Below are 19,035 nucleotides of genomic sequence, written 5' to 3'. Positions count from 1 at the left end.
TCTTATCCTATAAAGCCTTTGTTATTACACTGAACATCAGGCTGTTATTTTAAGCTATATAATGTCAAGTATAAAGTATTTGCCAAACAAAAGGTGCAGAAATTTTAGAAAAACATAATATTGCTAAAATAATACAATAATAAATAATACCTTACGGTTTTCCATTAGATAGATTAGCCTAAAACTTCTTCATTTGTTTCCTCTTACACTTTTTATTTGGTTTTCTGCATAGTAACTGACTGTTCTTTCTAACCTTGCTGAAGTATGAGATCTGTTTAAACTGATCAGTTTTGAATGCTTGCCTATGTTGTATTGGGTTACTCAGAAGCAGACAGAAGCTATGTTTTCTCATTTATGCCTACCTAGATTTTGAGAACAATTTCAAGCAGCTGGGGAGATAAGAAGTGCTAGCCATTAATGTGTGTAGAAAAAGCAAGTTAAGCATTTAATTACCATTTAGAACAAAGACTGTATAGAGCTGAGTAAAATTCTCCATGCACTGACTTTTTCCAAGAATGTTCATTCTCTCATTCATGACCATTTACGCTCCTTTTACTCCATATCAGAAATGTGTATAAATGGAGGTAACACTGGAACTTAGCTGTAACTAATACAGAATGATTAACCTTCTAACACTTTTCAGTTAGAATGCATTAAGGTATAAATTCTCATTCTTTAGTATAAATACCATATGATGGTTGCCCTGCCTCAGCATTACCCATTAAAAGTTAGTCACAAGAGTATATCAGATGTGATTTTGTCATTGCACATGAAGTATTGCACTTTAAAAAAAAAAATCTCTACTAGGAAATTCTGAAAGAAAATAGAAAATAAGAATAGAATTAACTCTTGCATAACTGCTGCTTTTCAGGTTTTTTTGTTTGAGATGTAAGAAAACTTGAGCAATTCACTTTATATTGGCATATTTTTGTTTGCCTGATTCTGGGACTGTACCTGTGTTATTATACCTACATAAAAATTACTTCTGTGTTTCCCTTGATGGATGCATCATCCCTGTGTGGATTGACCATGCTGCAGAAGTACACAAACTGGCTTTGCTTGAGCCATTGTGGGTCTGGAAGCCAGCTAGCTCTGTTACTGGCTTAGGCTGACAGTCACTGGGACACCTCTGTGGTCCCCCATCAAGAGGAGCAGTGACCAGTCTTTTCTCTCATACAGTCTGCACACTCATACAGTCTTAGAGTCGTGCATGGTTTTGCTGTCTGCAGGTGACTGTGCTTCTCCATTTCCTCTGTGTAATGAAGAGTTGACTGTTCCAGTCGGCTGTGTCCCTGTATGTTTATTTTGGTTTGGTTTTTTTGAGGTATATCAGACTGGGAGGGCCTTCAAGGCTTTTGCTGTCATTTTAGGTATCAAAAGACGGAGCAAAAATATTTGTGATATTGCTGAGTTAAAACAATATAAAACCCTTTGTTGGAGAGAAGCTCTGGCAGTCAGTGGGAAGATCACTTTTAAGTACTTCTGAGTTTCTTTTACGATATAGCAGAGGGCAACAAATCAGTTCCTCCAGTGGAGCAAATCAGTAATCACTAGGTCTATGCTTTTCATATTCAACCTGTATTAGCAACATCAAGACTTTTTTTAATCAAAAATGTTCGATTTTACACTTCCCATTGGCACTATTTCATCTCAGTGTTTACAATTTGGTTTTAATCAGTTCTTCCATGGTTTTGCTCAGTGTTTCTATGTCAGTGGCTGCTGTAGGAACTTAGCTTGTGTACAGCAGCTCTTCATGCCTGAGTTGGAAAGACCATGAACTGAGGACACCAAGGAAAGTACAGCTAAATTATACATCCCAGAGAGGGACATAAAGTTGACAAGAGGGCTGATGGGGAATGTGGGAGGAAAGATTGTGTTTGCAGTCTGGAAAGGGCTAATAGATAACATGAAACCATCTATTCCTTCCTGAAAGGGGGAAATCAGAAGACCATCATAAAATAAGCAAAGATGCTCATCAGCTGCAGATCTGATATTCTTCAAGAATACCTGTGGTTTATAAAGTTCGAAAAATCAGGCTGTTGTCACAATGTTTGTGTCAATTCTGCAGTGACACTAGTGTATTTTTATTGATTTACCCTTTCTTTATGTCACTCAGAGTAAAATAATCCTTCTAATTCAAATCAGGGAAAGAGAACATCTATGTTTCATAAAGAGAGCACACCAACAAAGCTGCTGTTCTTGAACGAGGTGTCAAAAGACTCTGAATAATATTGGGTGGGATATGCTAAGTATTGAAAGTTTTCTGCAGTTTCCCAACTGGCAGACCAAACTGCTAAGTGGCATCTGGAGCCATTAGATTTTCTTCATTTTAAATAGTTACTTGAACCATTTGTCCTGTTTGCCCAAATGGAACCGAATGTCTCTGGCAACATTTTCTGTATTAAGATGTAGTTTTGCACTCAGTACGGTATGTATCTTTGATTAACACAAACTAGTGGATTACACTGATGAATTTAACTCTATGGAAAGACTGCTATAAAAGCAGATATCCCAGTAATATTATGTGATGACGTATGCTCATATTTAGTTTTCAGAGCTGACTTTTAAAGGTTTTCACACAGTAGTGTTTCAGTTGGCATAAAATGACCTTTTAAGCAGTTGTTGCCAGATGCATATCTTTGCTTGGAAAGGTGTCGGTATAATAATCTCAGGCATTTCTTCATGGAATAAAACATGCTTTCTAGCCTCACAGAGTTTGATTTTACATTTGTACAGCTGCTGTTAGTGTATGTCTTCATTATGGTTTCTCGAAGGATTACAGGGCCTTATTTTGATGTGAAGCATGTGAGCTTCCAGTGAAGTCAGTAAAGTTTCCCAAATGTGAGATCAAAGTAAGATGAGAAAAGACCTGTAAGATCTGCACTTCTCTGAAATCTGCATGCTTGGGAAGTGGAGCTACCCAGTGCCTGTGCAATAATCTTGCGTAGTTTGGAATCTTCCCAAATTTCAAATTTTGTCCATGCAAACAGAGTCACGCTTCCAATATCTGCTCACTATACAGTGATTTTAAAACTTACGTCCCGGCATGCAGTTTTCTAGTACCTGATCATATGTGTGACAGCACCTGTAGTCTGCTTCTGCTTTCTGTGTCTTCATCTTATTGCCCACTAATGATGCTGACAGGGTTTTGTGGGTTTAGATTACAGGTCTGGGACAGCAAATGTCTGGGGTACAGCAGTAGCTGCATTTTGTAGTTTACCTCTCAGGCTTCTTTAAATCATTCTGCCATTCAGTTTATATTGTGTTTGCTGGGGATCCCAGACCAAGCCAGCCATTATAATTGACAGTTCTGTGATATGTCAGTTCCCAGACAAGAATTTAATACTTGATGCACTTAATAATCAGTCTCTGCCTACATTTTTTCTGTAGCAATATTCACAAAAAGCAACTTGGGCATACATAGTTATTACTAGGGAACCACAGTAATATGGAAATCTCCTTAAGTCACTTTCTAGTCTTTCTAGCCAAGAGCAAAAAGTGTTTTGTTCTTGGGGGTTTGTTGTTTGTTTTTTGTTTTTTTTTTTATCTCACACTAGTAGTTAGTTGTTTGTTTCTCTTTGTTCAGCTACCTCCTATTTCAGATTTTAGACCTATGTTTTCAGTGAGAGGTCATAACTTACATTAGTCATTGAAAACATTCAGCCATATGATGTTGGCTTTCAGAAAAGCAGATCTGAATTCTCTTAAAGTTTGGATTTCATTAAGGATAAAAGCCAAATTTCATACAAAATTCTCAAAACCACTTCAGCAGAAGCAGTAACAAAACTTGTAACCATGTATGACTGAAAGGAGACAGAACAGTAAGCAGCAGCACGAAAGTGAGATTTTTAAAGAGGAAACCTGAAGGAGCTGCTAAAAAAGTGATAGTGGAGTACTTTATCACACAAGCAAGTTCCCAACCAGCTAGAGAACCTCTTTAGTTTAGTCAAGAAAGAAGGTTAATATCACAGAAGGAGCAAGAACAGCTGAGAAGGCATTTTGCAGAGATGATAAAAAGGATTTACATTTCCTTTCAGGTAAGTATAACACCTGAGAAAGTGTTACAGAACAATAAGTAAATTGAATTATAGACAACATAGCAAAGAAAGATAACCTAAATGATGAAAATAATTATTAGCTGTCAGTAACGGCTATATCACCTTTAACAACAAAAGAAAAGCAAAATTAAGGTAAAGCCAAGGGAAAACCAACTTAGACTCCCATCTGGAAAATCATGTTTCTATCCCTTAGAATATTTAAGACTAACTAGAACGGCAAAACCTACCCATAAATTTCATAGCTCTTAAGGAAAGGTTCAAGGCCAGGTTGGATGGGGCTTGGAGCAACCTGGTCTAGTGGAAGGTGTCCCTGCCCACGGCAGGGGCATCAGAACTAGATGGTCTTTAAGGTCCCTTCCAACCCAAACCGTTCTGTGATTCTGTGTTTCTACGAAAGCATGTAGTAACTTCCACTGAAGTTCAGCTGGAACATTTCTAAATGTTTTGATAGCCAACAGAAATAATTCTCACCAAGGCTTGTGTCAAAGATCAGTGTGCACAGTTGAAGTAAATACTGAGTTGAGCGAGTGAGTGAACACAGATGGTGGCATCAAGTTGGATGTCCTCTCAGTCTTTTCTTATTTGACACTGTTACTGACTAAACAGATGCAGCAAAAGTATTTAATGGCTAGTTAGCAGGATCCTAAGGGCTTTGGGGGGGGTTCGGTGACCCTTAGTTTTGTTAGAAGAGTTTGCTTGACTGCTAAGCAAAGACTGAAAGATGCTGCAGAACTGCAAAACAAATGTGTTTAATAGTAATGGAGGGAAGGGACTCCAGTACAGAGGGGCAGTCTAAAGTGCCCTCTGACTCCAACATCAGGAGTTAGGTGAAAAAAAGGGAAGAATACCAACGGCTCGTATAGCAGAGCAGTGAACAGAGAAGCCAGTGTTGCTGCCAGCTGTATGCAGCACTTTTAATGAGATTTGAGTTAAGGATGCGATTGCAAATCTTCAACTCCAAACTTCATTTCTGTCTGAATGCATGGAGATGGATGCTGGAAATCCAGTAAGGACACACGCAGCCTCGTGAAACTCCTCCAGAGGGATCTCTTTAGGAAGTTCTAGGTATTAAATGCAATGAATTTGTATCGATGCCAAGGCATTGAACTGAGGGGCACTGTTTACCTCAGAAAAAAAGGAAAAAGATAGTGTTTGTAAAAGTGAAACTCTCCAGACGTAGGCAAAGTACAAGCTTTTGATAGCAAAACTGTCTTTGCACCCTACCTCTCATTGGGCACAATCAGATTCCAAGAAGGGCAGGGTTGATCAGCGATGCTGGTGCGGGTGGCACGGGAGGGGAAGAGCTGTGTGTGCCCTGTGACTCACACCATCCCACGTCCCGTGGCGGTGTCATTTCCCCACAGGCTCCTCTGGCTGCCAGTCACACATCACAGACTTCATTTATTCTGACAGGCCCATTTACGCATCCTTGCCTTTTTTTTTTTTTTTTTTTTTTTTTTTTTTTTTTTTTTTTTTTTTTTTGTCAAAACCTTAAAGACACCTACTAAGCAGTAGACCAGCTTTTGGTTGGCTTTCACTGACAACGATGCTGATATCCTCCACAGTGTCAAAGTAAGGAAAGTATTTGTTTTCATCATTATTAATGATTATTGCATCTTCGTTAACTTAATTGATTTAGGCTGAGCAACCCTGGAGGTACTACAAAAAAATTATATTGTATTATGTGTTCTCCAGTGGATCTAGTTGAGTCAAGGGACTCTAGATATTAAACTGAAGAAACACCGATTTACACTTTTAAGGCACAATGTTACGCGCCTTGTGGTATTTTCGTGATAAAAGTCAGAAGGCAGAATATTTCCACTAGCTTTTGTGGAAAAATACTTTACTCCTATGCAACTTCCAAAATGTTTACAACTTCAGAAATGCCATTTCCAACCTAACTCAAAAAAGCAGCTAGAATAGCACTGTCTCGAATAGTAGTGTCTGTCATGTACTGTCTCAGAGAGGAGCTACTTCATTATGAGAGCTTTATTGCAGTCTGTCCTGTCTAGGACCAGCTGCCCATGTTTTTACTATTTATGGAAGAGATTATTTTCTGTAAATATGTCCATGACAAACCTTTGGCAAGAGAATAAAACTTGCATGTAACGTCACATTTCATTCCAGGTCTAGGATCTGAACAAAAATAAATTAAAAAAACCTGAAAAGTTCAAGACCTTTTTTTTTCTGCTGTTTCATCTTCAACTGTGAGCCTTTAAACAATGCCAAATGCAAACAAATGCTAAGTAATTTTCACTAATGAAGAAGGAAGGGCGTGGAGCATTTTTACCCCTTATATTCTTGGACCTTCAACACTGGAAGTGATTTAACACAATGTGCAATAAAACAAAGGAAGAGTTGCTCAGACCTAATGAGTTCAACAGATGATTAGAAGGGGTGGGAAATATAGCACCCTTTTGATTCAACCTGTCTCCAGGTGATAGAATTTCCTTTTTTTTACAGTGCAAACACATTTGTCCTTCAAATGTCCTCTTCCCTTGTGGTTCTTTGAGGTTCTTCTATTCCCCAGGGTGGCTCTAACTGATGGGAAGAGGCACCTTGATCCACGTCTGATTTTTGGTTTGAAAAAACCCCTGCGTACCTTTGGTAAAAGGTTTGTGTGAATTCCTCCCCAAACATGGTGAGCTCTGTGTTTTTTCGGGGTTGTTTGGTTTTGGGGTTTTTTTTTCCAAAAATCAAGAGAAGTTTAAACATAAAGACAGTGAACCACATACCTTGGTGTTAAACTGCCAAGCTTTGTGCAGGCAGACTTCCACAGTTGCAAATGAAGTTCACTTGCTGTCTATTGGCTTCTGCTATCTTGTCTTCCTATTCCTAGTATCTTGCTAGTCTTCGTATTCCTGTCCTTTATATGCCATGCCCTCAATCATGCTTTGAGGTAGACTACTCCTGGCTTATAAAATGTTCAAACTAGGGGTCATGCATGTTATCTTTTGCGAATGAATGAAAGGTGCATGTACCTCACTGAACTTCAGTGAGTTTTTCTTCTTTTTCCTTTTTTTTTCTCATGGAGAGAAAACAAGCAAAATGATATTTTGCTGTAAGTACAAATATGTTCCTCTTCAGCATCCTGGCTACTTCTGGATCTGTAATGTTTATCTACACTGGAGTCAAATATCACACACAAAGTACGTCAGCCAAAGACACACAAATGTAAGGAAACATTGAGAGCTTAAGTTAAGAGTGTATGTGGCTCAAGAAGTCCTAAAAATTGAAATCTGGGCACCTCCGTTGAAAAAACTGACTACCGCAGTTGGAAAATGAGGAATAACTATGGGGTGAGCAAGAAGAGGAATTACATGAAGAAGGCCTGGTAAATTATGTAGGGAGGGGCCGTTACTTGCAGCTGGTCTAACTGAAATTGTACGATGCTGATGGGTAACCAGATGCTTGACACAAATTAAAGGCTGTGTAAAACACTAATAGAGGCTGAGTCTGTACCCGTGACTGACTTTTGAATGTTAATTTTACTTTGCTCAGCTTATTTGACTTCTTATTCAGCTTCTAAATCAAATTCAGACACACTGTATATCCACCCACTTACTTGCACACCAAGTAAGCACATACATACTGATATGTAGAGAAAAGGATAATCAAAGATTGTTATTTCTATTTTTATACTCCTGGGAAGCACTTAGCAGCTTCCTGAGGAATGCTCTGTGCAGCCACGAGGTGACACTGAAATATGCCTTCGGTCTAAGCGTTCCTTCATGTTTAGGAGGCAGAGGCACAGGCTCAGTCCCTGAACTGTAAACCTGAACAGCTCTCTAGTTAAATGTTTATACTGATAGATTCCCCGTTGGAGGTTTGGGTTCACTTTGTATCAAGCTGCACAGGTTCCCCAGTGCTGTAAGTTCGCGAGGCTCCGGGAAGGATACTTTCACGGTGGGAAGAGTAATCCTTTCAGGGAGCGAAAAGCCGGAGCGGGGCGAGATGCCATCGTTTGGGGATCAGAGCGCAGCTTCTGCCCCTGCGTGTACGAACCTGTACGGCACTGCCTTTCGCGCCGTGAGTGGGAGCTTCTCGGTGCTCCCACCTCGAAGTGCAGCCCGAGAGCTGGTGTAACTGGGCCGAAGGAGTCCCGCGGGGAGAGCCACCGGGCAGGGCGCGAAGGCGCAGGAGATGGCAGGACTAGCGCCGTGGCAGAGCGGGCACGCCTGGAGAGGGCCGTTCCCCGGCGGCTGTTGGCGCGGCTCTCCGTCGACGTACGCGTCTGCGTATGACGTAGAGCGGCCCTGGTAGTGCTTGAAGTTGTGCAGGGGACTCATCCAGCCCACAGCCAGCCCGACGGTGGAGCTGTGCAGGTGATGCGGAACTCTCATGGCTGCTCCTTCTGTTAGTCAGGCCAGAAATGCTGGACTCGTGTTTCCACATGAGTGAGCTTTCTCAGATGCTTCCTGGCAGTGCAAGAACCCAGACTTCGCTGACTCTTCCCCCCCTCCCTCCCCTCTGACCCCCCTGTTCCATTCTGCATACTGTCAGGGGCTCAGTCCCAAAACTTCTGGGTGAGCCAAGATCTTTGCAGAGCTCCTACACAGATTCTTTGCATGTCTTCACAGTTATCTTTGTGTAATTAATTACTCGTTACTGGTGTGGCTCCAGAATTGTATAGCTGTGGCACAAATAGATTCTAATGCTGAAGAATGTGCAGTGGGGATTTCGTAATGTTAAACATCCTTAGTGCATTTGAGGACGCTTGCACTGTGAGCATATAGCAATAATTCTGTTTGACTGATGTCCACTTCACACTTTCAATAAAATACTGAAAATGGTAAGTGCAGCTGAGGACAAACAGATGATATTTATTGTAGGTGTTTATTTTAATCCTGAAAGATATTCAGGGCCAGTGCTCCCTCTGGTGGTTAAAAATACTCTTTTAATAAAGAATTGGATATTCCTCATCTCCATTTGTTCGCTAATGTAACACTGAGGCAATTATAATTCTGTAACACATGTTTAAAAGAGTGTGGAGAGAAACCGAGTGACTTGAGAGGGCTACTCAGATCGCACAATAGTGTTTCCCACTGTGGAGCGTAATTACTGGTCTAACACCTTGAAGCTAGTTCACTTGAATGCTCACAATTACATCAGCTGAAGGAACAAATGCAGACCCTGCCTTCACCTCTTGCGTGGCTTGGGATAGTCTGGGTAGAAACCTCCCAGGGCATTGCAAGGCTGTTGTGCATTGCTCTAGATTTCACAAGGTCACACTGGAGCATCAAGGTGGGATGCATGTTTTGGACGATGGGTTTTCTTGTTAACAGATGCACCTAGGCCTCAAGCTAATCTCTTTCAAAAGCAGTGTTTGAGACTGTTTCTAAAATCAGACTGAGGACAAGAGAAAAATAGGAAAGAATGCTGAACTGTCAGGCCGTATTTCTCTCTTTTTGGCAACTGCATCCTCAATTTTCATCTTGAAGCAGTTGGATTTCTTTGCCACACGTGCCCTTGGTGGCATTTCAGTTCAATGAACACTAGCTTTGGGGAAGAGGGAAGCATGTGTGTTTGTGAGAGAGAAAGTCTGAGCTTGTAACGACGCTGGAGTCAGCAGCAGCACTGGTCTGAAGGCGGCTGCTCTGGCAAGGTCAAGCATTTGTTGGCTCCCAGCTCCGTTCCCCTTGGAGTGCAGGCACAGCTGAGGAGCTCTGGGGGATGAACTCCCGCAAACCCCACCGCGCTGCTGTGAGAAGCTGCTCTCGCTGCCTTTCCGCCCGGCGTCCCGCGTTGCTGTGTCCTCCTCACATCGGTTTTGGCAGCTGACTGGCCACCTGATGAGCTCCTCAGCTCACTGAGGCTGGAGCAAGCTCGCTCGCTAAAGAAAATCAGTAAATTTGGTGAGCTGAACTGGTGCGGTGGAGGCTGAGGGAATCGTACCAGCTGGTGTAAAGAAGGGTGAGGTGGCACCCTCCCTTTAAAAGGAGGAGGAGGAGGAGAGCCACCTTTGCTGGGTAGATCAGCTCAGCTGCCTTTTGACATCTCTCCCTAAGACTGAGTTTTATGCCTTTTTGGCTGAAGGGCAGGCTCGTGTCTGTCTTGCCGTCTCAGCTGCAGGGCGATCTCTGGCAGAGGCAAGTGAAGCATCTTTCAAATGGCTTGGGGAAGATCTGCACATTGTTATTCACCACATGCCTGAGCCTCTGGAGAGCCTGAGAACATTATATTTGTACGGGCCCAGACACCCTGTGAGCCCACACTTCTGGAAACAGTTGATTTATATCCATGTTACCAGTCTCTCAAGTCTAAAATCTCCCAGTCCAGCAGTCCCTAGACAAAATAATAGGGGAAATAATTTATAATGGGGTGGTGATTATTTCCTCCCCCTCAGCACTTAATTTATTACAGCTGAATCTTCCGAAACTACTTACTTCATGTGACTCTCTTGCTTAGCAATCTGCAGTTGTTCCATGTGTCAAGCAGCATTTCATGGCTAATTTGCAAGGGTAGGTGCCAGAAAAAGTATCAGCCCATGCAGTTATGCTCCTAACAGGTTCACCTCTGTTGAGAAGTCCATTCAATTGCTTTTAATTTGAACTATCTAATGCAAAGGCATTTAGATGCATTTCACAAAAGCTGGGCGAACACAGGCATCTTGCTTATTAAATGAGTGCAACAGCGACTGAGCACTTGCTGACTTTTTACGTAGCACCTCCGCATTTTCAACAGCTGAGTGGCAGAATATTCATTTTTGTGAGCTGAGTAATGAATTCTCCTTTGTGCTTTCTGACAGTTTGTATTGAATCAGCAGAGGTACAGATGACTTGGTTACATCTGTTTGAATTTTTGAGTCTCATGAATTGATTTGTAAGAAGCAGAAGCTCTTTCAATATTACTTGCCAAGATTTTGCAGCTGTGAATATTGGAACTTGAACAATACATAACCCTTGCAGTCAAAAGTCTCATGCTCTTCACGCATCACAGCTAGAAATCTCAGTGCTGAGCGAAAAATAAGTGGGGTAGCAGCGGTGATTTGGTGCTTGCCAATTTATGTAGTGTGGGTGCTTAATGAGTTGCAGCATAAGTGCAGTGCAAACACTGGCTGTTGGGCTGTTTGGCTGGAACATTGAGTGAAGAAAGGAACTGGGCAGGCAAGCAGGGAAAGGATGCTTCTCAAGTATTTCCTTGCAATGCAAGGCATCTTCAGGACATGCTGATGTCTGTACTGCACAGCATAATAAGCAATAGTTTCATCTGAGCTTGAAGTTCCAAATAAGCCACTTTGGGTAGGAAAGCAGCAGTACAAGTGTTGCTACCCCAGTGATCTCTGGGGGCTATCTAACCAGTGACATTAAGACATGTGGAGCTCTGCATTCACATGATTTTACAGCTTCTAGGTGGTAGAGTTTCTGTATTCTCTTGTTCAGTGTAGATACTTTGACACTGATAGAATTTTACTGTGGTTTCACTGATGCCAAAAAAAAATCTCATGGTGGAAGTTGGTACTAACTGGAGCAGGAGTATTGAAGTAAGACCTTTGTTCATTAGCACTGCTTCTTTCCTTACAAGTTTTGGCACACTAGTTTTCTAAGACTGTTATACAAAGAGGCAGTCTGATACCTGGACTAAAGAAAGGGACTGGAACCCAGGAGACAGGTCTGTTACTGGGTCTTGGTGGAGTAGGTTCTCCTAACTCCTCTTGAGTTTCCATGGATGGCACGGAGGAGTAAGGTCCCATTAACTGTGTAGCCTGAGACTGCACAAATTTGGGCTACTTACCCAATACTTACTTTGGACTGCTTACCCCAAACTTGCTCCCCTGTTAGAATAAGTGGCCAAGGTGGCAGGCTGCATGGAGAGAGGGATCCGACAGCTCTCAGACACACAGTCATCTTTATGTTTCCTTACTTCCCTTGGGCAGATCACAGGCAAAAAAATGAGCTCAGTTCCAGTATGAGAAACCATGAGTCTGCAGTATTTGGGGTGGTGCAGCCCTCCACATGCTCAGGAGTTACGCTCTCCAGGCCTTGGGACATCCAGTAGCTTGACTGGATGTCCAGAAGTCCTGGACGAATAGCCAGTTATTTTTCTTGTTGGCCTAACAGTTCAAGTCAGTAAAATAAAATGTTTCTAGGGAAACCTGGATGTGTCTTAACTCAAAGTGACTCGGTATGGTCTCGGCTCTGCTGCTGCAGCTATGTTTTACCCCTCAGACAGGACAGCCTGGGAGGTCGAAGACAGCCTTAAGAGAATTGACTATAGTTGCCTTGGAAGCCCAAGTTTTTATTTATTTCAAGCCTTGAGTTAACCTCCTTGGCAAGCTAAAGTGGTCATTACCTTAGTGAGTGATTTACAAGCACGTTAAGGCCCTTTTACAGTGCCAGAACAGTCTTAAGGGAGCCTTAGACTAAGTGAAAATCTGATCTGTAAACCTCAGTTTTATCTTCCTTAATAATGGAGGGAAGACTATTTCCCTGAGTTGCAGGGTGCAGTGGTTCAAAGTGTGTCAAAATCCTCAGATGGACAGAACTCCGGAGTGCAGAAACTATTAGTTGTGTTACTCATGACTCGTATTTCTCCATAGGTGTCAAAATAATCTTGTTTTCTTCTCATTTGCACATGTTGTGCTTTCCTTCAGCAATAGAAAACCCAGTTCTGTGTACTTGAGTGTTTTCTCCCTCCTTAGTCCATCTCCCAGCAGGTCATGAGAGCAGGTGCCCAGGGTTCCATGTGAAATCCTGGTCTGAAGTGACACAACATCTGATTTTGTAGAAATACGCTTGCTCCTGCAATGCCAATTAGCCAGCCAAAGTATGGGTTTAAGAACCTCAGTAATCTGTTTAACAACATTTCAGATAGCCTTCAGATTTATAATTTCTTCAATGTTTATTCAGAGGCCTGGATCCTGATACATTCTTCCTTAAAATATTTTTCAAAACCATTTTAGTTACTTTAGAACTTGGACTTTGTACCTCTTACAGCTGACCTAGAAATATATTTCTTCAGCTGTTCTGCTGTTTGCTTTGTTTTGCTGTGTTTTGTGGTCAAACACACAGCCTCAGATTTGGGTTACTAGCAAACTTTATTCTCAAACCATGACAAAGAATACTGGGGAGTAAATAGAGGAGATCATGCCATTTCGGCACTTCATGAAAAACTGATTGTTTGCCTCAGAAAGTATCTTTTTATTGAAAAAATTATTTTGTGGGAGGAAGGAGAAGAGAAGCAGCAGGAAAATTTTTCCTGGCAGGAAATTTTAATAAATGAGTGTTATTTTGATTTCATTTTGTCATGCTCTTATCATCTCAGTTATAGTTTTCTCCCCCCCTCCCTCCTTGGCCCTGCTCTTCCTACCCATCAGTCACCTTTCTTCTCCCTTGTCTCTTCATCTTCTTAACAAAATCCTGGCCAAGGAGCTAAAAACCAACATCAACCCAGTAACTCCACAAATCTTCCAATTCCTCTCATCTTCCAAAACTGTAACCGGCACCGTGTCTGTGGGTCATCACTCAGTTTCCTCTGCCTGCATATCATAACCTTTTTTTGCAAGATGCCTGTTATACCTGCTTGAAGAGTGATCTCTCCAAGACTCAGATGTTCTTCTCTTGTGTGCTCAGTCCTCAGCTGACCCCTGCAAGTTACCAGCATATTGCTGGGAATCTTTGTCCTGAGCAAACAGGAGAAAAGTTTCTTGCTATTCACCATCCTAAAATCCAAATACTAAATTGTTTGTTATTTACAAATCGCAATCTCATCTCTCACCATTTTGCTGAAAATAGTTAAATCTCTGCATAGCTTCCTTTTGTGTGTTTTGAGCCTTGTTGATTTTATTTTCTTGTTGGTATCCTTTGAAAATTGGTCTGTGTTTTGAGTTTCTAAAACAGGTGCCGTGTTTTTTAGCTGTTGTCCAAACTTATATACCTTTTCCTTTTTGCAGTTGCTCACTAATGTTTTATTCGTCCAATATTCCCACATTTTTTGGACAATATGAAGTGTTTCTCCCTGTTTCACACCACACCTTGAAAGGACAACTCTGCTTACTTCCTCCTACATGGAACGTTTGGCTTTTGGTTTGCTTGATTTGCTGTTTTCAGACTTTGACATGTATCATTTTTTTCCCTCTCCCCTATGCGTAGATTTTGCAGCCTTTATTCAGACAGTGTTCCTCCTGGTTTCACTGGGAGTGCAAGTATGGTGAATAGCTGCAATACTGATCTCGAGTGTGGATGGATTTTCTGCCTCTAAATTTTTCTGATTTAAATACATTTGGGGTTGTAGGGAGAGGGACAGCACAGAACACACAGGTGTCCCCTACAGCATTAAAGAAGAACCTAAAAGATGACACATAGAAGCTGTGTGTTCAGCTTCTTAGGAGGATCCTGTATCTCAAAGTACTCTGTCTCTGAACCACCCTGAAATTCAAGACAAAGTGACAAGCCTGGTCTCCAAAATCTGCTGTTGTGAATGATATATAAGAAGAGGAGTGGCATTGGCCATTCATACAGAAATGACTGCACAGTCATATTTGCAATTTTCAGGAATTTAGTTGCTGATTTGGGGTGTTAGTTTTTCTACCAGGGTTTAGGGGTATCTCTATAGGAATACAGATAGAGGAAAAGTGGCCTTCCTGATCCCAGGGGTATAAAGATGCTATGAACAGTGCTATCCAGGGAGACGACAAAAAGGTTTCATTGACATTCAAAGAATGCTTTTCTATTATGCCACACTCAGCCTCTGCCAACCTATTATTGAACCAGAAATATTTCTTTGTTTATAATAACCCTACTTTCAAATACCAACATGAAATGTTAGCTGTCACATAGAGTTTCTTACCACCTAACATGTTTCTTGAGCACAGAAACAGGGAATATGTGGGTTGCTTGAAGAAGCAGCTTCAGTTGTTTAGTTGCTAATGAGTTTTCTTCTTCCACAGGGAGAAAGAGGCTTGCCGGGACTACAGGGTGTGATTGGGTTTCCTGGAATGCAAGGACCTGAAGGTCCCCCTGGGCCACCAGGGCTTAAGGTAAGAACTTAAGGTGTAGTATTTAAAACACTCAGATTGCCCTACATTGTTGTCCCTAGGAAAGACAAAGCTATCTCTTTTCCTTTGCAGGGTGATACTGGAGAACCGGGACTGCCAGGAACAAAGGGAACAAGAGTGAGTTCTAACTTATTTTTTTTTCAATTCTGATGTCTGTGGGTTTATATGTCTTTAACCCTCCATGGCTGCCTTCAAGTGCAAGATGGGGTTAGTCTCTTCTTCGAGTTAAATCAATGACATCCCCTTGTGCTGCACAATAATTTCAAAGTTCTTGCTTTTGCCTTTGAAGTTCTTTCTGCATTAGGCAGTCAGTGCCTTTGCCCATTTGCATTTTCACCTGGTACTTAGCACTGCATCAACAGCACTGGTTTTAATATGTCTTTGATATCTTTCTGACATACCAAGAAGCTTTTTTCCAGCTTGAATATGAACCAACCTTATTACCTCATGCAAAATTCTCCTTTATGTTTGCCATCTAACCTCCTTGAAGCACTCCAGCAGAGAAGCTGACACACCCATGAGCACATACATGTTGAAAATGTGCACAAGGTGGAGAGCCAAATTAAAGCCAGGGACAAAGGTCTCTTGACTTTGCTAGAAGAGGCTCTGAATATGCCTGTAACCTTCCTGTTGTAATTTCTGTTTCATGTGGCACTTATGTAACACTTATTTTACCACATTATGTGAGCCAGGGCCATGTCTTTTGGGGGTTTGTGAGATGCCAAGCTCGTTCTGAGCATTTTCATGTTCCGTAATGTAAGGATGAAAGAGGATTCAAATGGCTTGACCAGTAATGATGCATACATTTTAAGCTATACCCTCTTGTCCACAGATTTTCAAAATGCCGTCTTGGTTTTGTTCTCCATTTACCTGCAGTTGCTGCGGCACATGGAATTTACTGAATCAACTGCAGTTTCTGAGCTATTACAGAAGGGGTATTCTGCTAGATCAAGAAATCCTTATTTCAGTCCATGATGTTCATGATACCCTGGAGTATCCTGAGTGTTAATGTAAATTGGCATCTCCTGGCAAATGTGTTTGTGTGCTAGAGTACAAGTAGACTGTATTTTAGCAATTATAAAGTTTTAGAAGATGCAAATATATTATCTGAGCACAGGATTCCCATACATCTTTTCTGCTTCATAATACATGTATTAGGAAATACTGCATGAATAAATAAGCTGGTAGGATGAAAATGATGTGCCAAGTCAAATTCCTGATTCATTACACTGAAAAGCTGTTCAAGGAGAAAGAATTATCTCAGCCCAGTAGGTTTTTTGATAATAAGGATGAATTGATACACTGATGGGAATTGTGAAAGATAGAGAAGCATCTTTACAGTGCATTAACATCCTCTTCTGCTATGAAGAGGTGCTTACAGTAAATTTCATTTTGGGAATGATGGTTGTGAGAAGACAGCACCTCTGCATTCCTTTTTACCTGTACATAAGGCTCTGGTCCAGTTCCTGTTGAAGGAAATCCATATTCCTACCTAAAAAGTTAAAGAAATATAAAAAGTTGCTTTCAGTTATCGATTACTAAGGTGCCACGTTTGAGAGGTTTTGAAGATTAGAGCTATTTTGTCAAGGAAGTTTAAAAGAAACTGTTACTTATTTTTTGACTGTCACCACTGGAGATGTGACTTGGGCTGCAGCTTGTCGTTCCTGTTTTGTGGGTTTGTCATTTCAGTTTATGTTTTTGTCAATTGCAGGGCCCCCCAGGAGCATCAGGCTTCCCAGGAAACCCAGGCCTTCCTGTATGTATGAAGTATATGTGTTTTTACAAAGAACATCAAAGTTTTAATCGTGACATCTGACCTGGTTTATTGCTAATAATGCTAGTTACTTTACTTTCTTTTCATGTAGGGCATTCCTGGACAAGATGGCCCTCCTGGTCCACCTGGCATTCCAGGATGTAATGGCACAAAGGTGACATTTACATATGTTTATAACAGCATCTCTGTGTTGAAATAAAAACATCCCTCAAGCATAGGTTCCCTAAACAAAACCAATTTCTCTGTTCCCCTTAGGGTGAAAGAGGTCCAGTAGGTCCCCCAGGTTTACCAGGACTGACTGGGAGCATAGTAAGTAGATTCTTTCATGCTTGATTCACTTGTTTCAACCCTGATTCTTGAAATGCAAATATAACTGTATGAAATGATATAGAGTATAAGATGTAAAATATACAATACTGAGGAACAATAACATCAAATATGTCTTTTTTTCACAGGGACCCCCAGGACCTCCTGGAATGAAGGTACATTTTACTCTGAGTGTGTTCATATCCTGCTTCCAACAACAAGAATTAGGGTGAACTCTACACCCTCTAAGACTAGCAGTCCTGACTTGAGGACTGAAAAAATGTACCGCCATGTTTCTCTTTGTACTCTGTCCTGCAGTCCCACTAAATAAAGACAGTGGGGTGACCTCCACTCAATAAAAATTGAACATACATGTTGTTCCATGCAGGTCTTAAAAGTGTAAGTATTACATGGATTACAACAGAAAAAAGTAGTAAATACCATTAATTATGTATAAACAGTATGGTGGCCACCCAATTGTGTATAAAGATTTAGATAGGTTTTATGGTTCAAACATTTGTTTTGATATTGATATTTCATTTATCTAAATAGTTTCACATAGATAATGTTTGTGGAAGAAGGTCATATAGCCCACAATATGAGAAGCATCCAACACATACTAAACAGTTTTCATAAAGAAAAAAATTGAACTAACTAACTAGGTATCTGAGCGCGTTTTGTGAACTGGAGAATGAAATATTGAATGCCAACAGAGAGCTTTTGCTCTTCTAAATGAACAGATATAATTTGGAACTGTAAGCTAAATGTAAGCCTAAATGTAGTCTCAGTTTTGTAATGACATGACTACCTGAATTGCAAAATGCCCTTTTCTCTTTCTCTCACATGGGAAGAACTGACTTAGTCTATAAACACTCAAGGACTCAAATGTTTCTTCCCTAGGCATGTATGCAGAGGTACACAACTCCTGAAATAAAGTCACTCACCATATTGCAACTTTGTACAAAAATGCAGGAAAAATGGGATCTTTTGCTATCAAAAAAAAAGGGACATAAAGAAGTGGATAACAATCAGAATGGTTTTCTAAAGTAAGACAAAGTGGATTCCTTTTTTTTAAGAAAAAGGATGCCATAAATAGCTTTTATGTCAAAATTAGGTGTAAGACTGAAGATCTCCGCCTGGAAAAGAGATTGCGAGGTTACCACTTCTCTCAGCAGCCAGGTCAGATGCTCCAGTTGTGTGGTGACACTGTAGTAGTGATAGATTTGGTGGGAAAATCTTTCTGATTACCCATTAAGTATAGAAAATAAGGGTATGAAGGAAGATTTGGTACTGGAATCTCTCCAGGTGGCTTTAAAGGACATTTGGCAATTAAGGTCTTAACTTTTAATATCTCCTGCTATGTTTCAGCTGAATTAAAAGGAGTAAAGTGACTTTTTTTAAGTCAGCTTACCAAATGAGTCCGAACTTTGCATAGCTCCAACTTTCCTCTCATCTCAATATAAGTGGTTTTGAATGTATTTGAATGCATGTTCGAGTATTCTTCTTTTTCTTTTCTTATTATAGGGAGATCCAGGTGAAGTGATTGGTCTTTTACCTCCTAGTGTGCTAAAAGGTGATAAAGGCTTTCCTGGCCAACCTGGACTACCTGTAAGTCTAAGTGATATTTGAATAGTAGTGAGCTTCAATTAAATTTATATCAGCATCATGAAATTACCAAATAAATATCACTTTTTAATTATGCCATTTTAATTTTTCATAGGGTCCGCCTGGAACTCCAGGGTTTCAGGGACCAATGGGTCCACAAGGGCCTCCAGGAGATCCAGTAAGTTTCCTCTCATGGTGATTTGCACTTTACTTACAAAGCTTTATTGTAGGAAAGTTCTACAAGGTGTGTATAGCTGGTGTTTGTTGGGATTTGGGAAAGACAACCTGTGGTTCCA

At 40.9% G+C, this 19,035-nt stretch overlaps 1 protein-coding gene across 1 annotated transcript in view; it reads left to right on the top strand.

Moving 5' to 3' along the window:
* COL4A1 (collagen type IV alpha 1 chain) overlaps positions 1 to 19,035 on the top strand; it is a 127,394-nt gene that overhangs the window by 56,746 nt on the left and 51,613 nt on the right. The window contains exons 3-10 of the mRNA XM_029998714.1: positions 14,947 to 15,036; positions 15,127 to 15,171; positions 16,766 to 16,810; positions 16,920 to 16,982; positions 17,084 to 17,137; positions 17,284 to 17,310; positions 18,659 to 18,742; positions 18,855 to 18,917. Coding sequence (XP_029854574.1) covers positions 14,947 to 15,036; positions 15,127 to 15,171; positions 16,766 to 16,810; positions 16,920 to 16,982; positions 17,084 to 17,137; positions 17,284 to 17,310; positions 18,659 to 18,742; positions 18,855 to 18,917 — 471 coding nt within the window. The remainder of the gene's footprint in view (positions 1 to 14,946; positions 15,037 to 15,126; positions 15,172 to 16,765; positions 16,811 to 16,919; positions 16,983 to 17,083; positions 17,138 to 17,283; positions 17,311 to 18,658; positions 18,743 to 18,854; positions 18,918 to 19,035) is intronic.

This window comes from Aquila chrysaetos, chromosome 23 (genome assembly GCF_900496995.4).
Source record: "Aquila chrysaetos chrysaetos chromosome 23, bAquChr1.4, whole genome shotgun sequence".
NCBI classification, from domain to species: domain Eukaryota; kingdom Metazoa; phylum Chordata; class Aves; order Accipitriformes; family Accipitridae; genus Aquila; species Aquila chrysaetos.
Note: the sequence above shows the minus strand (reverse complement) of the source record. Positions and strands in the feature narration are given on the sequence as shown.